At 41.0% G+C, this 16,750-nt stretch overlaps 1 protein-coding gene across 2 annotated transcripts in view; it reads right to left on the bottom strand.

Moving 5' to 3' along the window:
* Positions 1–7,012: 7,012 nt before the first annotated feature.
* hrh2a (histamine receptor H2a) overlaps positions 7,013–16,750 on the bottom strand; it is a 35,358-nt gene continuing 25,620 nt past the window's right edge. Inside the window, exons 1-4 of one of the 2 annotated variants that reach the window (XM_015945721.3) lie at positions 13,682–16,700; positions 13,391–13,587; positions 9,673–11,081; positions 7,013–7,681 (exon numbers count right to left, since the gene is read on the bottom strand). In XM_015945721.3, the coding sequence (XP_015801207.2) occupies positions 7,503–7,681; positions 9,673–10,678 (1,185 nt within the window). In that variant the 5' untranslated portion in view covers positions 10,679–11,081; positions 13,391–13,587; positions 13,682–16,700 and the 3' untranslated portion in view covers positions 7,013–7,502. Of the gene's footprint in view, positions 7,682–8,204; positions 11,082–13,390; positions 13,588–13,681; positions 16,701–16,750 lie in introns of those variants that run through there. The other variant, XM_054739091.2, reaches the window with a different exon arrangement.

Here is a 16,750-nt window from a genome sequence, read left to right on the forward strand (position 1 = left end):
TTTTTGCTGTGAAAACGGCATTTTTGATATGGGTGCCAGCCCCAAGCAGATGAGGGTAGAACTGCAAATTTTTGCCACTTCTGTGTTGGCTTCATGTTGATCCCATGATTACGGGGGCCTGCTGGGGATGCAGAAAATGACAAGTTAAAGAAAACACAATGCTAATCTGAAATACAAATGCTCTTCAGACAAACACTGTCAGCATTTAAACCCAGGGTAAAAACAAGGTCCAGATTATAACCCCTGGTGTGTGTGGGTTTAGAAACATGCTGAGTAAAGCTGAAGGAGTCCATGAGGTTGGAGAAGCTCATGGCAAAGTGGTCTGAGGCACCATCAATGAGAATGTTAAAATCACTAACATTCACCAGTCTGGACAGTGTCACATTGGACAATTAAAAGTCACTAAACTCCTGAAGGAAACAACTGTTTGGACCAGGAGGAAGATAAACCACAGCACAATAAAACGGGTTCTTATGCCCAACTTTAATCAACTGCAGTTCAAAGGAAGCAAAGAAACCAGAAGTTGAAGAGTTTCATGAAAGATTGTCTCTAAAGACAACAGCTAGACCTCCACCACGACCAGATCCCTAGGCTGACTAAGGAAAGAATAACCACTCAGGCAGAGTTCAATCATACCAGAATAATCAGATGTTTGCTGCCTAAAGTCAGAAACAGAAAGTTCAGGTTTTTAATGAGAATTGTGTAGATTATTAAGCAGGAATAACTTATTAGTCAGCTGTAATGCTGTTAAAAGCACTTAACAAATACAATTTTATGGTAAGGTATTGGTAATGAAAAAGGTATTTAGTAACGTCATGGTGATTGAGGTGAGTGATTTCTCCTCGTTTACCCCTTTTCCTCTAATTATCACCAGGATCAGAAAAACAAGGCATTTGACACGGATTGAGTGCTTAGCTTAGATCCAGTACCCTGCAAATGTAAGCATAACTGAAGGTGAATCCATGGCACACCTTGGGCGATCATGGACGATTGGAATACTGCAGAAAAAAGCTGAGTTCAAAGGAAAAAGTTAGCAGGGAATTGTTCGAAACAGGTTAATAATTGCAGAAGAGCCGAGCACAGGCGCGTTGTTGTTACCGGTCGGTGGCTGGAACACTGAAGCTTTCTTGAAACACGTTAGACTTCAACAATCCACCAAAAATAATATAAAAAATGATTTGCCTAACACTCTTTTTCTGAATAGACCTTAATCAACATGTTCATTAATACACTAATGCCTAAACCGAAATAAATACAGCAAAGAGAATCACAGATCAATATGTTTCAAACCTACCATTAAAACTACTGATCAGGATGCTGCTGGGTTGGCTTGTAGCAATGATCTTACTTAATTGTTTGCTTGAAAAATGCCATCCAGATTTCAGCTTGATTAACCAGCATCTTTACCCAACGAGATGTAGGATGTCTCCATAAGGATGTTCATCAGTCAATGATGGTAGTACTACACTTAAATATTCAAAGTTCTAGAACAAAAATGTGAATTTTTTTTATTAAAAAAAAAAACTCAAAAAGGTGCAACAGCAAAAAGTGAATTAATCTGACATTCAAACATTTATAATCCTACATCAATTAATCTGCAACCTGGTCAGATATGTCTGATGTTTAAGGCGCATAGCTCCCATACAGGCCATAAGGACAACAAATAAAATCTGTTCAGATTACAATCAACTGTAAACTGGAATGAGGTTACAGGCAACAGTGGCAAGAAAAAAGCTTCCTATCTGAAACAGACTCAGAATGGGTGGCCACCTATTTCTACTAGTTCGGGTTTTGGAGGACAAAAAATACAGGGACAGAAAAAAGACGGATGTGTATCACGTTATGCCAATTGAACCAGGCAAAACCTTTCCAACATTAACAAACAAGTGAATGAGAGTCTAGTTAAAAAAGGTAAACATCGATGAACCATTCCAAAAGTAACCTAGCTTAAGTTCAAACACAACTTTCCCCCCCAAATTGTATAAAATATGGAATTGTGCGACACTTTCTTTTATGTTCCTTGTACTGGTGAGACTTATTTTTCTGACAGTCATGTTTTCAGTTGCACCAACAACCTTTCGCTTCTGGATCAGTGGAAACTGTGTGTTTGATTCTGACACTGATGTCTCAGGTAGAAGAGCCTGTTTAGGGTGTAGTTCACATTGGTATGACTGTGAGGCTCTGCTATTCATCAATTTTTTTCTTGATTGGGCCTGCTTATGCTGCTATTTGTGGTTTCAATCTTTATATAAAGCCAAGCTGTATCAACCAACCTGTAGTAGATATTTGCTACAATTATTTACTTGCAGCTAATATTGGTTTGAATTACTTAAACAATTATAAAAATCAGCACAAAACCAAAACTATCCAAGAATAACATCAGCTACTCAACAAAGAGCCTGCTGAAGTGGTCAGACCCAAATATTCTACTGACAGCTTCATTCTAGAAGACTCACGTCCAACTGGACCCAAAGAGATCAGACCTGCTTTGGCTCCACAAGAAGAATTAGTAAAAGGCTTTATGGATAAATTACCAATCAAAGAATGGGGTTGATGGCTACAAATTCCATTGTACTGACTTGTATCCTTAGTGAAAAAAGATTTTATTTTGTCCCACATTTACGCACTTACAAATAACCACTACTCTGATATTATTTAGGACATGTTTTGCATCTATAGTCATTAATAGGAATGTTTATAATATTAAACTAACATAAAGGAATCTGAATTGAAGATGCCTGCTCTGGGTCATTGACACTCAAAGGATTGTAAAACAAGTTATTGAACAATTCTTCAAGGAAACCGCTGGAAATTAATGCCCATCCACACATCCTTGTACCTGTGTCATTCTTTTATCAGTTACTCTTTATTGGAATGGTTGTATTTTATTATTATTTTGCAGAAACGCCACATGTGATTTTTGAGTTATTGGTTACATTTACATTGTGATTCAATACAAACAAGTTTTACACCACAAGGTAAAGTAGAATGTGAAGGTGGCTTCATCCTTCAAAACCAACACAGAACATAGATTTACTAGTTATTTAAACACAGAGACGTGTACGATCATTACTTCCCTCTTCTCCGGTTACATTTGAATGAAAAATCTAATTCAAAATAAATGATCTTGACCAAGCTGCATGTGTAGTTCTTTATGGTACCACTAGAGGGCCCTCTTAAGTCATCCTAAACATTGCTAGTTGCTTACACCAGTGATCAACAAGATAATTAGCTGCTGTCATTCAGCCCTAGAGTTCCAGTCTCTCCAGAGTTATCCACAGAAATCCTTGAACTGGGTGGAGATCTTTTAATTGGTCTGGACCTTTATCCTTACTTCTTTGTTGAAACTGGCCTTGAGAGAGTTCTACAGAAGAGACACAAAGAAAAGCAAATTACTTTTTGTACCACATTTATTTCCCTTTTCAGTTAATATTGTGTAGAGTGGGAAAGAAATGGCGACTACAGCAGCTCTCCTACTAAAGTTAATGTAAATTCACAGAATACTATAGTCAACACTTAAAATTAAATTAATAAATTAAACATTTTCAGCTTGAAGGCACGTAAAAGACATGTTAATGGAGGTTTGAGACCATTTAAATGTTCATTTATTTCAGTTACCTGAAGCATCCCAGCCATTGATGAACATCCATCCATCCATCGGATGTCTTTTGTAGAGGCAAATGTTTTATTGATGTAACAGATATCTACACTCACCGTTTATACAGTAGGAATGAACTCATGTTAAAGCGATAGTTCAGATCTTTAAGAGGGAGTTTTTGTGTTGTGTTGAAGATGTTTCTGTGAATAATCTGAGTTTAAAATTCTGATTAGAAAAAAACTCAGCCATTCACAACACGGCAAATTACAAAAAGTCTTTAAAGAGGAATTTACCCCAAATCCACTTTATTGCTGATAAACTGTATGAGTGTTTACTAGTGTTGTAGACATGTGCAATGTATTTAAATGAAAACTATTCTGCCTAAAACCATCAGTGTAGTGCCCTCTTCAGGTTAAAAGTCTGAACTACATTTGAATTCAAATCAGCCATTGCTACTGGCTAAGCCTTACTGTATGATATTAACTAGTACATGTGATGTGGCTGCACTACAGCTGTCAGGAGCAGCAGAGTCTTGGCAACGCCTCCGGCCAGCTCGGTCTCTGTGGCCTCGGGCAACTCAGGAGGCGAAATGAAACGATAGGCTCAAGCCTTCCTCATTTTCCTCTCGTAAACTAGATGGAGAGAAATCTTCCCGACTAGCAAGTGTGCAGCTTTTTCTCTGCCCGAGTGAGGAGGGTGTGTCAGTGTGTGTATTAGTGCCTCGATTCTCTGATGGAAAACCTCAGAGTGGGGGATGAAGGCAGGGGGGTACAGTGTAACTGCGACTGCGGTGCCGGCTCGGTCTATCAGGCAACACCTCCTTTTGGCACATTTTTTGAACTAGATGAACTGGGTGGAGTAAGACTCTGACATGCTCTTTAAACTATTCTAGTCTGAAAAAAAGTTCAGCAGTTTATGCAAATAAATTTTTTCTAATTTTACTTCCCTTTAAATTAAAGAATTGATTTTTATTCTAGCAGAAGTATTATTATATTATGTATCACTAGTGAAACATTTACTATCCCCAATTTAACTAGTGAGTGCTTCACCTTTTTTTTTTTTGGGTCATAAGCAGTGTTGGGCATCTTAATAAAGTAATTAGTGTCACGTTGAGGAGATGTTTAGGACCCAAAATGCAGATTACCCAGACGGCAGGAGGCAGAAGTTGATTCAAAGTAAAAATCCTTTTATTTACAGGATGAAAGAACAAAAAATAATCCAAGGCAGCGAGCCAAAAGTCCTGGAGCACAGGCTCTCTTAGAGGACCAAAAACCTTGAAACAAAAAGCTCACTAAGAGCACAAAGACCTAGAGACGAAAAGCTCAGACAGAGCACGAACAAATGCTGACAGAAATACAATGGACCAACAACCACACTGAGACAAGACAGGGCTTATATAGACTGGGAAGATGAGAGGGAGATGAATTGCAGGTGTGTGGGGAGAGGGACCAGGTGAACACAATTACTAACTCAGGCCTAGTCCACACGTAGCCGGGTTTAAAAAAAAACGAATATCCACCCCTCCAAAAACTTGCATCCACACCACCTCATTTAAAAAAAAAACTGTCCACATGTACCCGGATAAATACGTTGTTAAGGACATGCCAGACCTGTAGGCGGCAGTACTTCCCCCGTTCTTAACCTCGTCCTTCGTCTGTGGTCTTCCGCAAGGAGCAGTAATTCCGCTTGCAAAAACAAACAAGCAAAAAGCGCTTGGACAATTGATAAAGCGAGCGCAGCTCTGAGGGCATCCATGCTGTCGGCTAGTGTAAACACAGGTCGCACACGTGATGTCAGCATTTTTTTGTCGCGGAAAGTGACGTTGCGGACCTTAAAACTCCGGTTTTGTCTGTCCACACGCAGACACCCAAAACGGAGAAAACGCAGATCTTCACTTTGGCCGGAGTTTTTAAAAAGATCCGTTTTCGTGTGGATGACAGGCCAAAACGTAGAAAAATATCTACGTTTTGGCAGATCCCCGGCTACGTGTGGACAGGGCCTCAGGGAGGAGGAAGAAAACACGAGTGGGAAAAACACACTAAATAATGAAAGGCTGTGACAAAGGAAAATGACCTAAGAGAAAAACAACAGACCAGAAGGCATGAAGCATAACTAATATTCTAAGGGGAAGCTGACACTAAAGGAAAACACTACAGAAAGAAACAACAGGGGCGTGGCTAAGAGGGGGCCAAGAGGGCGCACAGGACCTGGGAGAGGGACGTCTGAGGAGGGAAACCCAGTGGGCAAATGGGGAACACCAGGAGACACACGAGGAAGATGCAGACACAGACCATGACAATTAGTTATAGTTACAAATAACTTTTTCCAAAACAGTTGAGTTAGTAAGTCAGTTACCACATTGTAAAAGTAATTATCTAGCAAAGTAACTGTAACTTAACTTTTATGTTCTATAATACAGTTTTGTTCAAAATTTATAATGTCAAAGATTTTGATGACAGTGATTCTTACTGTCAGTTAGAATGCTCTTATGGGTATCTGAAATGTTAATTTCTACTAGGAACAATAGAATTATAGATGTCTGGAATCCAGTCTGCTTAGTAAAAAATAAAAAGGCCACCTTAGTTTTTTAGGGATTCTGAGATTTCTCAAACCTTTTTCCTACTAGTGCAGTTGTTATTATGGATACTTTGCCATAGAAATCTCTGACTGCTTGTCCTGCTTGAACCTTTGCCTCACCTTTCTTAATTTGTCACCACCAATATTTACAGGTCTCATCATATTGATGTAATTATTGTCCCAGGCATTTAGTGTACACCACCTCTTCCCAGCAATCGGATGTAGGACTCACTCCCCCACTACCACACAGACTCACGGCGATGTGAGGCACGCTGTGTGTGTGTGTGTGTGTGTGTGTGTGTGTGTACATTTCTACCATTTGTTAGTGGCTCGTAGTTGGATGGGGGTGCAGGTAGAGCAGTTTTGTTTTTGACTGACACATCACGCTTCATTCAACCGCATTGTAGTAATGCGCCACTTCACATGCCCAGTAGTGGTGTTGCAATGATGGGAAAAGTAAATAATTAGATTACTCTGCAACCTAAAACCTTAGTTAACACCGTTATAATCAAACGCTGTTACTCCCAACACTGGTCATAACTTATTTATACTCCCCCAACTGATGTTGTTCAAACATCTCTGAAAAATAACATTTAAGGTTAAACATAGTAATAAAAAACAAGCTACAGACATGTCTGATTAAAATTCAGCACACAATATACGAGCCCCCACAAACCCCCACATGCCAACATAAGGTATAAAAACTTGTGTCAATGCTAAAGCACTAATGGAGCATCCACAATGAGGAATCATGTAAAGAAAACTTCAGCAGCCATGAATACTTCACACTTTCCAAACTTATTCTTTAAAAGTTTTCCACTAAATGCAAATAGAGAAATAAGAGAGAGCTGTGTAACTCAATAATGTGTCTCTTCAGAGCTGTGAGCACATTTCTTGGCCTAATGAGCATAATGCCATATGGCCTAACGCGCTGTGGATGACACAGCTAGGATCTGTGTCACAGTTCATTTGTTCTGGGCAGGACATGGCCTGTGGGGGCTGCAGGTATGTGCAGTATATCCACTTACATTGGTATTATGTTTGGTTCTGCTGTGGCACTGAATATGTGAGGGACTTGTTGCATCTCTGTCCATCTTTGGTCTGTCTGTTCATTCCTCACCTCAAGTTGACGGATTCTGGCTCTTTGTTGTGAGACGAGCACAGCATCCTCCTCAAAGGTACCGTTTCGGCACATCCTGGAGTCGATGGAATCGGTGAGGAGAACGGCACATTCACATTACAAAGAGAGAAAAGATTTAAGAGGATGACAGAACCACAATATGTTCTATGAGTGCTCGGAGCTTACTAGATGGACACAAACCCGTCTTTACCCTTCGTTTCCATTGACATTTGTGGGAGCAGTGCCGTTTGCAGAGTGGATGGATGGTGGGGCTGTTGTCCTGCTGCTCGTGTCTTGAAGTGTAATGTTTTGATCCATTATTGCTGCTCTGCAGGAGGCAGGAGCACTGCCACACAGCAGTGTCATCTCTGTTAGCCGCTCTCTGGCTAACACATGAAAAAGCAAAGCAAAACAAAACAAAACAAAACAAAACAAAACAAAAAAAAACTTCATGGACACAAATAAAAATAATGTATTGTGTGAAAGTTTTAGTCAATTGTGAAAAAAGCTGAATATTTTCACAAATAAATCCTAATAATGAGTGCTAAACGACCTTGCAGACAGCAATGTAAAATGTTGCTGTTTGTTTTTTCCAAACAGCTCCAACTTTTCTAGTAATATTTGCACAATGTCATGTGTGTAGGATTATAGTCAGGTGAATGATGAACCAGTTATATCAAACTTTCACTAACGAGACTCGGTTTCATATTAGGTGTTTGGGTGAAACAGAAACAGCATCAGGAGGCTTAAAGGTGGATGAGAAACAGGCAAATTACTGTAAAGTTGGACTATTTCATATCCCACATCAGACTGAGGTGAGCAACAAGAGACAGTATCAGCCAGCTCTATAGCAGGTAAATATTTCAGACCAGACTGGCGTTTCAACATGTGCTGAAGCTCCTCTCATGAGGCTGTAGACGCATTAGTGTAACAGATAAAAGACATTGTGTTAACCTCCCATAGATACGCCCATAACGTCCTGAGAGGTTTGTGGGGATGAGGTCTAAATACAATGTGACAACAGCTATGACTTTGATGTGGAGAAAGGGCTGAGTGACTATGCACTAAAATGTAAAAAACTTTGGTGCATGAAAATGACAGCAGGTGCTCTAGGCTGATGAGTCAGTCTTTAAAGAACTTAGCTGCAGCAGAAGGCAGCTTATTTGCTGATGGGCTAAAGCGTAATGCTATGAAAACAGTCTGCAGTCAAAAATTTCGTAGAGCTGTTTTGGAAGTTAAATCTGCTTTTGTGCAGATGGAGCTTAGTGCTTGGTCAGATTTAATGTGTTTTCTGTTGGAGAAATGCAAGCAAACAGTAGTCCAGCAACCAAAACCAGGAAGATGTCCCATTCCTAATTTATTCTTCAACAGTTTGACAAGGAGGTGATGGTGTTATCTACAAAAGCCTGATCTGAACACCATTCAGATCTGGACCAGGACTATGTACAGATGATCTGTCTCTTGTTCGCTCAGATATTTAAAACTGTTTATTTTTTTAAAAACATCTGCAGGTTGAATCCGAGATAACAAGTGGCCACGCCAAATATTTATTGGATTAACTATGAATTCCTCCTGAAGTCCTAAATGTTGATTTTTGAGTCCTAAACTAGTTATTAAAAGATTTTGATTAATGAGACACATTCCATACCGCTTCCTAGGAGGTTTTTATTTTATTTTTATGAAGAAAACAAGCAGCAAATGCAAAAGCATGTGGCCAGAAAAGAGGAGTGATGACATTGCATTGTCCTTTAAAAATCTCTTTAATATTCACTCTGTGTAAAACCTTTGTTCAAGTCAAGTCAAGCCCCAAGTCTTTTGTAAATTTGCCTAGTCAAGTCTCAGATCATCAAATTGTGAATTATAAATGCCAATTCTTGTGAAATTGATTTAACCCTTTGATGCATAATGGTCACTACAGTGGACAGGTACTCAAAAGTGTTATTTATTTGTTTTTGCTATTAAGCAGAGCTGTTGAAGACTTTATTGCATTTGAGCACCTCCATTTGGACTTCAGTAAACCAAGCCAACATATTTCATGCTCAGAATGCACACTGCCCACTGAGGTGGACATGTAATAAAGTATTTATTAATTATAAAATTTTACAAAAAATATTTGTTGAAATTTGTTTCATTCACACCTAAAGATGAATGGAAAAATTTGTTAAAAAAATCATGGTTGAAGATTTCATAATTCTTGCATCAAAGGGTTAAAAACTCATACATTAGTGAAAAAAGTCCCACTTTTTTACACTTTTTGCTAAAACTTTTCTAAATTACACAATATGTTGTGTTTACATGAGATGTAAAATACTGTTGAATAAAAATAAAAGAAACAAAACATATGTAACTTTGGAGAACTTTAGTTAAACTGCGTCACCTGCTGTAACAGTGGGAGACGGCTGCCGACCTCTCCAGCCGAGGTACGCAGGGATCCGGCATCTCAGTAGGTGAGTGTATGCTGACCTGAAGTCCCTGTTCAGGGCTCCGTAGAGGAAGGGGTTAAGGGCTGAGTTGGTGTAACCCAGCCACAACACAATAGGGAATTCTGGTACCATCCCAGGGTCTGGATGCTCCTTTAGACCCAGGATGGTGAACAATATGAAATAAGGTAACCAACACACCACAAACACTCCGATCACTGCTGCCAGTGTCAGTGTGGCTTTGTGCTCTCGCAGTGCCACGGCTGCAACACTGGAGACCAGAGTGGTTGTGGTGGAGGGGTTGTTCCTCATGTTGTAGCTGGTGATGCAGATAGGTCGAGTGCTGATGATGCGCTTGGCCTGTGATTGCGCTATGCGTAGTATTTGGAGGTAGGTCCAGCACATGGCCCCAAGAGGCAAGTAGAATGTGAGAAGAGAGTCCGTTAGCACATAAGGTCTATTTAGCTCGAAACGACACCTCCTCGCTGAAGCCCATGGCCCATGATTCTGTACTGTCCCATTAACAGTGTTCCAGCCCATGTGGATGGGCAGGAAAGAAACAGCCACAGACACCGTCCAAACACTCACCAGGGCTACTGCAACTCTCCACGGCAACACTAGTGAGGCGTACCTGAGAGGCATGGTCACCGCCAGGTAGCGGTCTACGCTGATGGCCAGCAGAGTCAGGATGGAGGCCGTGCACAGCATAACGTCCATGGAGATGTAGAAGTTACAGAAGTACGGGCCAAGTGGCCACTCGTCATTGAGCAGGAGGAGGGCAGAGAACGGGAGGACGAGGAGGCCGAGCAGCAGGTCTGTCACAGCCAGCGACACAATGAAACAGTTGGTGAGGCAGCGGAGGCGTCTACAGGCGCAGACAGCTAGACACACCAGCACATTACCACCCACAGTTAGGAGGATGAGGAGGGACAGAATGACACCCAGCATCACTTTTGACAACATTATTACTGGTGCTTGACTGGAGCTAACCTAAAGTCGTCACAGCAGGAGCCGCTTGTGAACCATCGCTTTAATTAGATGAAAAATGCTCACTTTTTAATAAGTAGATGCACATAATAAGTCTCAAGGTTATAATATAATTCAAAAGGTTTAACTGGAGGGTTGAGGGGCTTCATGGTGGAAATAAAGATTTTCAAATGTTGCTCTTCTGCTCTTTCAATAGCCTTAAAACCTTCAGTGGTCCAATGGAGACCACAGTCCTCTTCACACATCTGTGACCAAATCCATCTCAAGATCAACATTTACTTCTAGTCGGCAATAATGAGAGGTGCAACTCCTTATAGTCGTAAGGGTTGCTTTTTGTGGTGCTTGCCAAGTTGTTAGCTCCATTATGTTCCAGTGACACCTAGTGGAAAAAGAAGAGAATTGCAATCATTAAAGGCAGAAACCAAATTTCATGGGCATTAAAAACAACATTGTAATAAAATATAATTAAAAAAACAATATGTTTAAATAAATATTTTCACTTATTGTAAATTAATATTGAGTATCAATATAGAAATAGAAAAAACAATATAAAGCTGGAACCTGGAACACAAGAACATGGGCACACTGACACAAGACAGGAGCAGATCATCTCCATAAAAACGAAAAACCTCATTACATTAGGTCAAGCGAGGAACACTCTGGTTGAGGTAGACATTTCATTATCAGTAAGGCCGAGAAACAAGAAAAAAATGTCAGAGCTGCTCTAGGTCGTCAGGTACCAGAGCAGGAGAATGGAAGTGTGAGGACAAGCCAGAGCATTTTGACACTGGGTCACTGGAGTTTCATATGAGGATGTGACAAAAGACGTGGATGTGGAGCGTGCATGGACATGTTGTCTTCTTTCAATTAATTAAATGCAGAACAGTTAATTCAATGCCACTTTTCAGGAGTTTGTAAAGTTCTTATGCATTATTAGAATTTAGAAAGTCCACTTCAATGACTTGATTTCATTTTCAGTAAAATGCAGCTCTCCACCTATCGACAGAACTAAGTACAGAATAAACAACCACCGTGGCTCAAACCTAAGAACTGGAACTTGAAATACCAGTCACAGCCCAAAGTTATAACAGAAAAAGAGTACAGACCAATAATGAAGCTCCTGGCAGTGCAGAAGGTTATCAGAGGAAACTTCAGTCCAGGTAGATAAGCCAAATGCTTTCTGAAGAGTTTTTATAGTTCTTTTATTGTTCAGACAGAGCAAAGATCGATTCATTTGGTGTCAATGACTAGAAATATGTTGGGCTTTTAAACCAAAGAATGCTGCATAAGCAGTCAAGCATGGTGGTGGTAGCATCATGTTGTGGCAGAAGATAGCTAATCATTAATCAACCTTTATTAGCAAACTCAGGATCCAAAGCACTCTATACCAACAATAGCAATAAATAAGAAAAAAAAAAAAATCAAAGCAGACTGTTGTACCAGTGACGCCACTATTCTGACTGAAAGCTGGTGCTACAGTAGACATTAGTCAGGCACTTAATTATATTATCACACCGGTTTATCCGGCAGATAAACCTATACATCAGGACCCTTCTCATCCCATGAAATGTACTTATCCCTATAGAAACAAACAAGTGGCTCGCACTTTCTCAATGAGGTCTCTTTAGCAAAATTCTTAGGCAATTGTACATTAAGTCACCAAAGACTTGATTGTTTGTAGCAGGTAGAGGTGTGACCAAGTCACTGCTTTGTAAGTCATGAGTAAGTCACAATTTCTTTCCAGTCAAGTCTCTAGTCAAGTCCAAGTCAATGACAGCCAAGTCGAGTCCAAAGTCAATGATGTGGAATTCCAAGTCAAGTCCAAGTCCTTAACTTTGAATTTCAGGCCCTGTCCACACGTAGCCGGGGATCTGCCAAAACGTAGATATTTTTATACGTTTTGGCCTGTCATCCACACGAAAACAGATTTTTTTCACACGAAAACGGATCTTTTTAAAAACTCCGGCCAAAGTGAAGATCTGCGTTTTCTCCGTTTTGGGTGTCTGCGTGTGGACAGACAAAACCAGAGTTTTAAGGTCCGCAACGTCACTTTCCGCGACAAAAAATGCTGACATCACGTGTGCGACCTGTGTTTACACTAGCCGACAGCATGGATGCCCTCAGATCTGCGCTCGCTTTATCAATTGTCCAAGCGCTTTTTGCTTGTTTGTTTTTGCAAGTGGAATTACTGCTCCTTGCGGAAGACCACAGACGAAGGACGAGGTTAAGAACGGGGGAAGTACTGCCGCCTACAGGTCTGGCATGTCCTTAACAACGTATTCATCCGGGTACGTGTGGATAGAGTTTGTTTTTAAAACGAGGTGGTGTGGATGCAAGTTTATGGAGGGGCGGATATTCTTTTCAAAAAACCCCGGCTACGTGTGGACTAGGCCTCAGTCATAATGAAGTCATTTGTCCAACTTCAATTTAATGACAATGATAAATTCCAGAAATAAAGCTTCTTAAAGCTTCATTTATTTGCTCAAACTGTCATGTTAGGATCGAGCCTTTTGGCCCACGACATGCAGAATCACGGAGACAAAAACGAGTGAAAAATATATAATTTATTAAGTTTGACGAGGCTGGGGAGACGTCGGAGGAGGGTGGTTCTGGCAGCTTTCTGAGACAGAGAACAAGAATGAGTAATGTAAAGCAGACGGGGAATGTGTGATTAGAATGGAGGCTTACAGATTCCAGTAAGGTGGTGGAGCGCTGAGAGGAGGCTGGGAGCTGAGCGGGCAGGTGAGCGCAGGAGAGCAGATGACCCAAGGGAGGAGCGGCGTGGCGGGTGGACAGGAGATCCGGAGGCTCCTTGTAGTAGCAGGTGAGAGTGCAGGTTGACGAGCTGGTAACAGGTAGATGATGAGAGTACCTGGGCGGGAGAACTGAGGAACGGGACAGGGGATGACGAGGCTTTAACAGGCAGAACAGGATGCAGAAAAAAAGACTAGAAACAGGTCTAGAGCTGGTGTATACTACCCAATGTGAGTACTCATTGGGCACTGGTCAGTTGTCACACCGCTCCTTAAATCCCCTGCGAGCTGATGAGAGAATTTGCAGCAGCTGCTCTCTGGGCGCGCCCGCCTGCAAACAGGAAAACTCACGGAGAGGTTAGCTACATCCATTGTGACAGAAACAAGCAGAAAGTTCAACTGAACTTGATTATAAACAAAGTGCTGCTGCATTTAGCAGTACAAGATCACACCCAGAACGAAGAATGATTTATGATTTTTGCCCATGCCATGCCACTTTAGTGCTAAAATATCAAATATGCTTAAGTTATCATCAAGTCAACAGATGCAAGTTGATTCAAGTTGCAAGTCATTGGCGTTCAAGTCCAATTCAAGTCGTAAGTCTTTATAGATTTTCTCATTAAAATAATGACAAGTCTGACTTGAGTCCAAGTCATGTGACTCGAGTCCACACCTCTGGTAGCAGGATCACAGGTGTGCCATTAGAGCACACACTGAACCAACAAATTAGCATATTGGCCTGTGCATACATCCTACGGCATTGCCGATCAATCATCAGCCAAATCATCGTTGATGAAATGCCCCAGATATTTGTATTTGCCAATCACAGTCAAGGTTTTACCACACAAGGTGAACTGGGGAAACTGCAAACCTTTATCTTCCTTTGTTCTGCAGGTCATAATGACTCATTTGGTTCCTGTTGCCCCACATTACTAGGACTCAGAATGATCGTCAGCATACATAAGATGATTGACTAGGGTTGAACCAGTCCAGTTCTGCAATTATTTAACTTCACTGACAGTTCATCCATATGCAGGCTGAAGAGCACAGGAGAGATAACTCATCCTTGCTTCACCCCATTGGTAGCACCAAAAGAAGCAGAGAAACTACCTCCCCATCTCACCTGCATGTACTGATGAGCAAACCAGTAGGCTAAGATTCTCAGAATGTACTAAGGTACCCCTCACTGACACATTTTAATAAACAGCTTTACATGGTTAACTCAATCAAATGTGTTTGACGCATCAATAAAGCATAGTAGCACAGAGGAGTTACCTCTTTTAAACTTTGTGATTATTTCCTTTGAAGCAAACATGCATAGAGCCGTGCTGTGTTTTGGTTGAAATCCAAACAGGTTATCAGTAGAATAGGAGAAATCCTTTAGCCTACATAGCAGTACTTTTTCCAGAACCTTAGACACAATGCTCGCCAGAGCAATGGACCTGTTGTTATTCATGCTTCCTACACTACCTTCCTTTACCTTTATAACTGGGACTAAGATGACAGGCATAAGTGCATCCGGCAAAATGCCATGGGTCAAACAGCTGGTAAAACAGACATACAGAAGAGGGGATAGCCTACGGTTGGCATATTTAAGATGTTCAGTATGTATTCCATCCAGAACACAGGATTAACTGTCTGGGTGCTCTTTAACTGCCTGATACACCTCAGATGCCATAACACTAACACACTCGTTCTTGTTTATCTCTGTTATATTAATTTGTTCGCTGTGAATACAGTTAAATAAAGCAGTAGAATGTTGTTTCCAATGCTCAACTATGTCTGGTCCAGAGATTCCATCTACAGAATGTGGCAGGACAACTTTGTTACTGTTAAGAGCTTGGACCTCTTTCCAAAAATCCCCCCCAAAAATTTGTTAGTAGCTTCCTAGCCAAAAGAATCAGATCTCATTGTTTGCTCATTCTTTTTGATGAACCTATTAGCATACTTATATCTAGCACGAGTTAGCTTTTTATTTTCATATAACAGGTCTTGTCTAGGTCTACCCGCTTGTCCCCATTCCCTTGTAGCTTCTTGGGTCTGTTCATAGTACCTGATTGCATACAGATACCACCCAGGCAACTTGGTATTAGTCCTGCGCTGCACCTTATAAAAAGGTTTACCACTCTCAATAAGGGCTCTGATTATATGATCGTAAAATACACAAGTTTAAACTTTATGTTTCATATTGGCACAATTTGAATCAGTGCATCTAATTGCATCAACGGGTAAGGGTAACCTTACTAAGTCCTCAGTTTTCATGTAGTAAGACCTCAGGTCTCTTTTACTAAGGTTCGACTAGTTAAACTATGCCACACCGAATCATTGTCTTCAGAGACCTCAGACAACTGTTAAATCGGCATATGATCACTGGTAGCCAGATTGTATGATATTTTCATTGAACTAAGGGGGCCATGAGCATCTGATGTGCTAAACCAGTGATCTAGCCACGAAGAGTTCCAGCCTCACTGATGTATGCATAACTGTCATGTGGCAGCAGAAGCTTACTTGGTATAATATAGTTGTGCTCTAAATAAAACGGACTCAAGTGTTTACCTAATTCAGAGTTCACGCTTGAGATGTCAGCATGCATGTTTCCCACAACATAATACTTGTAAAATTACAACTTTTCATAAACAAATTTTAAAAAGCAAGCTTATTATTGTATTCACCTTCCTGTTGTCCGCATTCATATGGCAAATATACATTTAAAATCACAAGGTCCTTATTACCTGAAGAGAAGTGTATTCCAATATGTCACGAACTCATCCCGCTGACTTCTGTCCCATCATTCCTGCCACCAACGTGGCGGCTGACGTCATCACGCCGACACTACTTAAGGAAGTGGACAATTATATAACTGATGCCCTCCAGAAGGGATTCATCCGTCCCTCAACATCCCCCGGGGCCGCGGGGTTTTTCTTTGTAAAGAAGAAGGAAGGGTGATCTCCGGCCCTGTATTGACTATCGAGGGTTAAATAAAATAACGATCCGGGACCGTCACCCTCTCCCTCTCATGGGAACCGCCCTGGACGCCATCACACAAGCCGCTGTATTTACTAAACTGGACCTGCGCAGAGCTTACAACCTCATCCATATTAAGGAAGGTGTTGAGTGGAAGACCGCTTTTATCATGCCCACTGGCCACTATGAATATCTGGTGATGCCTTTTGGCCTCTGCAACAGCCCCGCCGTCTTCCAGCGGTTCATTACAGATGTGCTGAGAGACATGTTGGGCCGCTGGGTCTTTGTTTATCTAGATTACATCCTCATCTACTCCCGCACGGCTGAAGAG

The sequence above is a fragment of the Nothobranchius furzeri genome, chromosome 1 (genome assembly GCF_043380555.1).
Source record: "Nothobranchius furzeri strain GRZ-AD chromosome 1, NfurGRZ-RIMD1, whole genome shotgun sequence".
Classification (NCBI taxonomy): domain Eukaryota; kingdom Metazoa; phylum Chordata; class Actinopteri; order Cyprinodontiformes; family Nothobranchiidae; genus Nothobranchius; species Nothobranchius furzeri.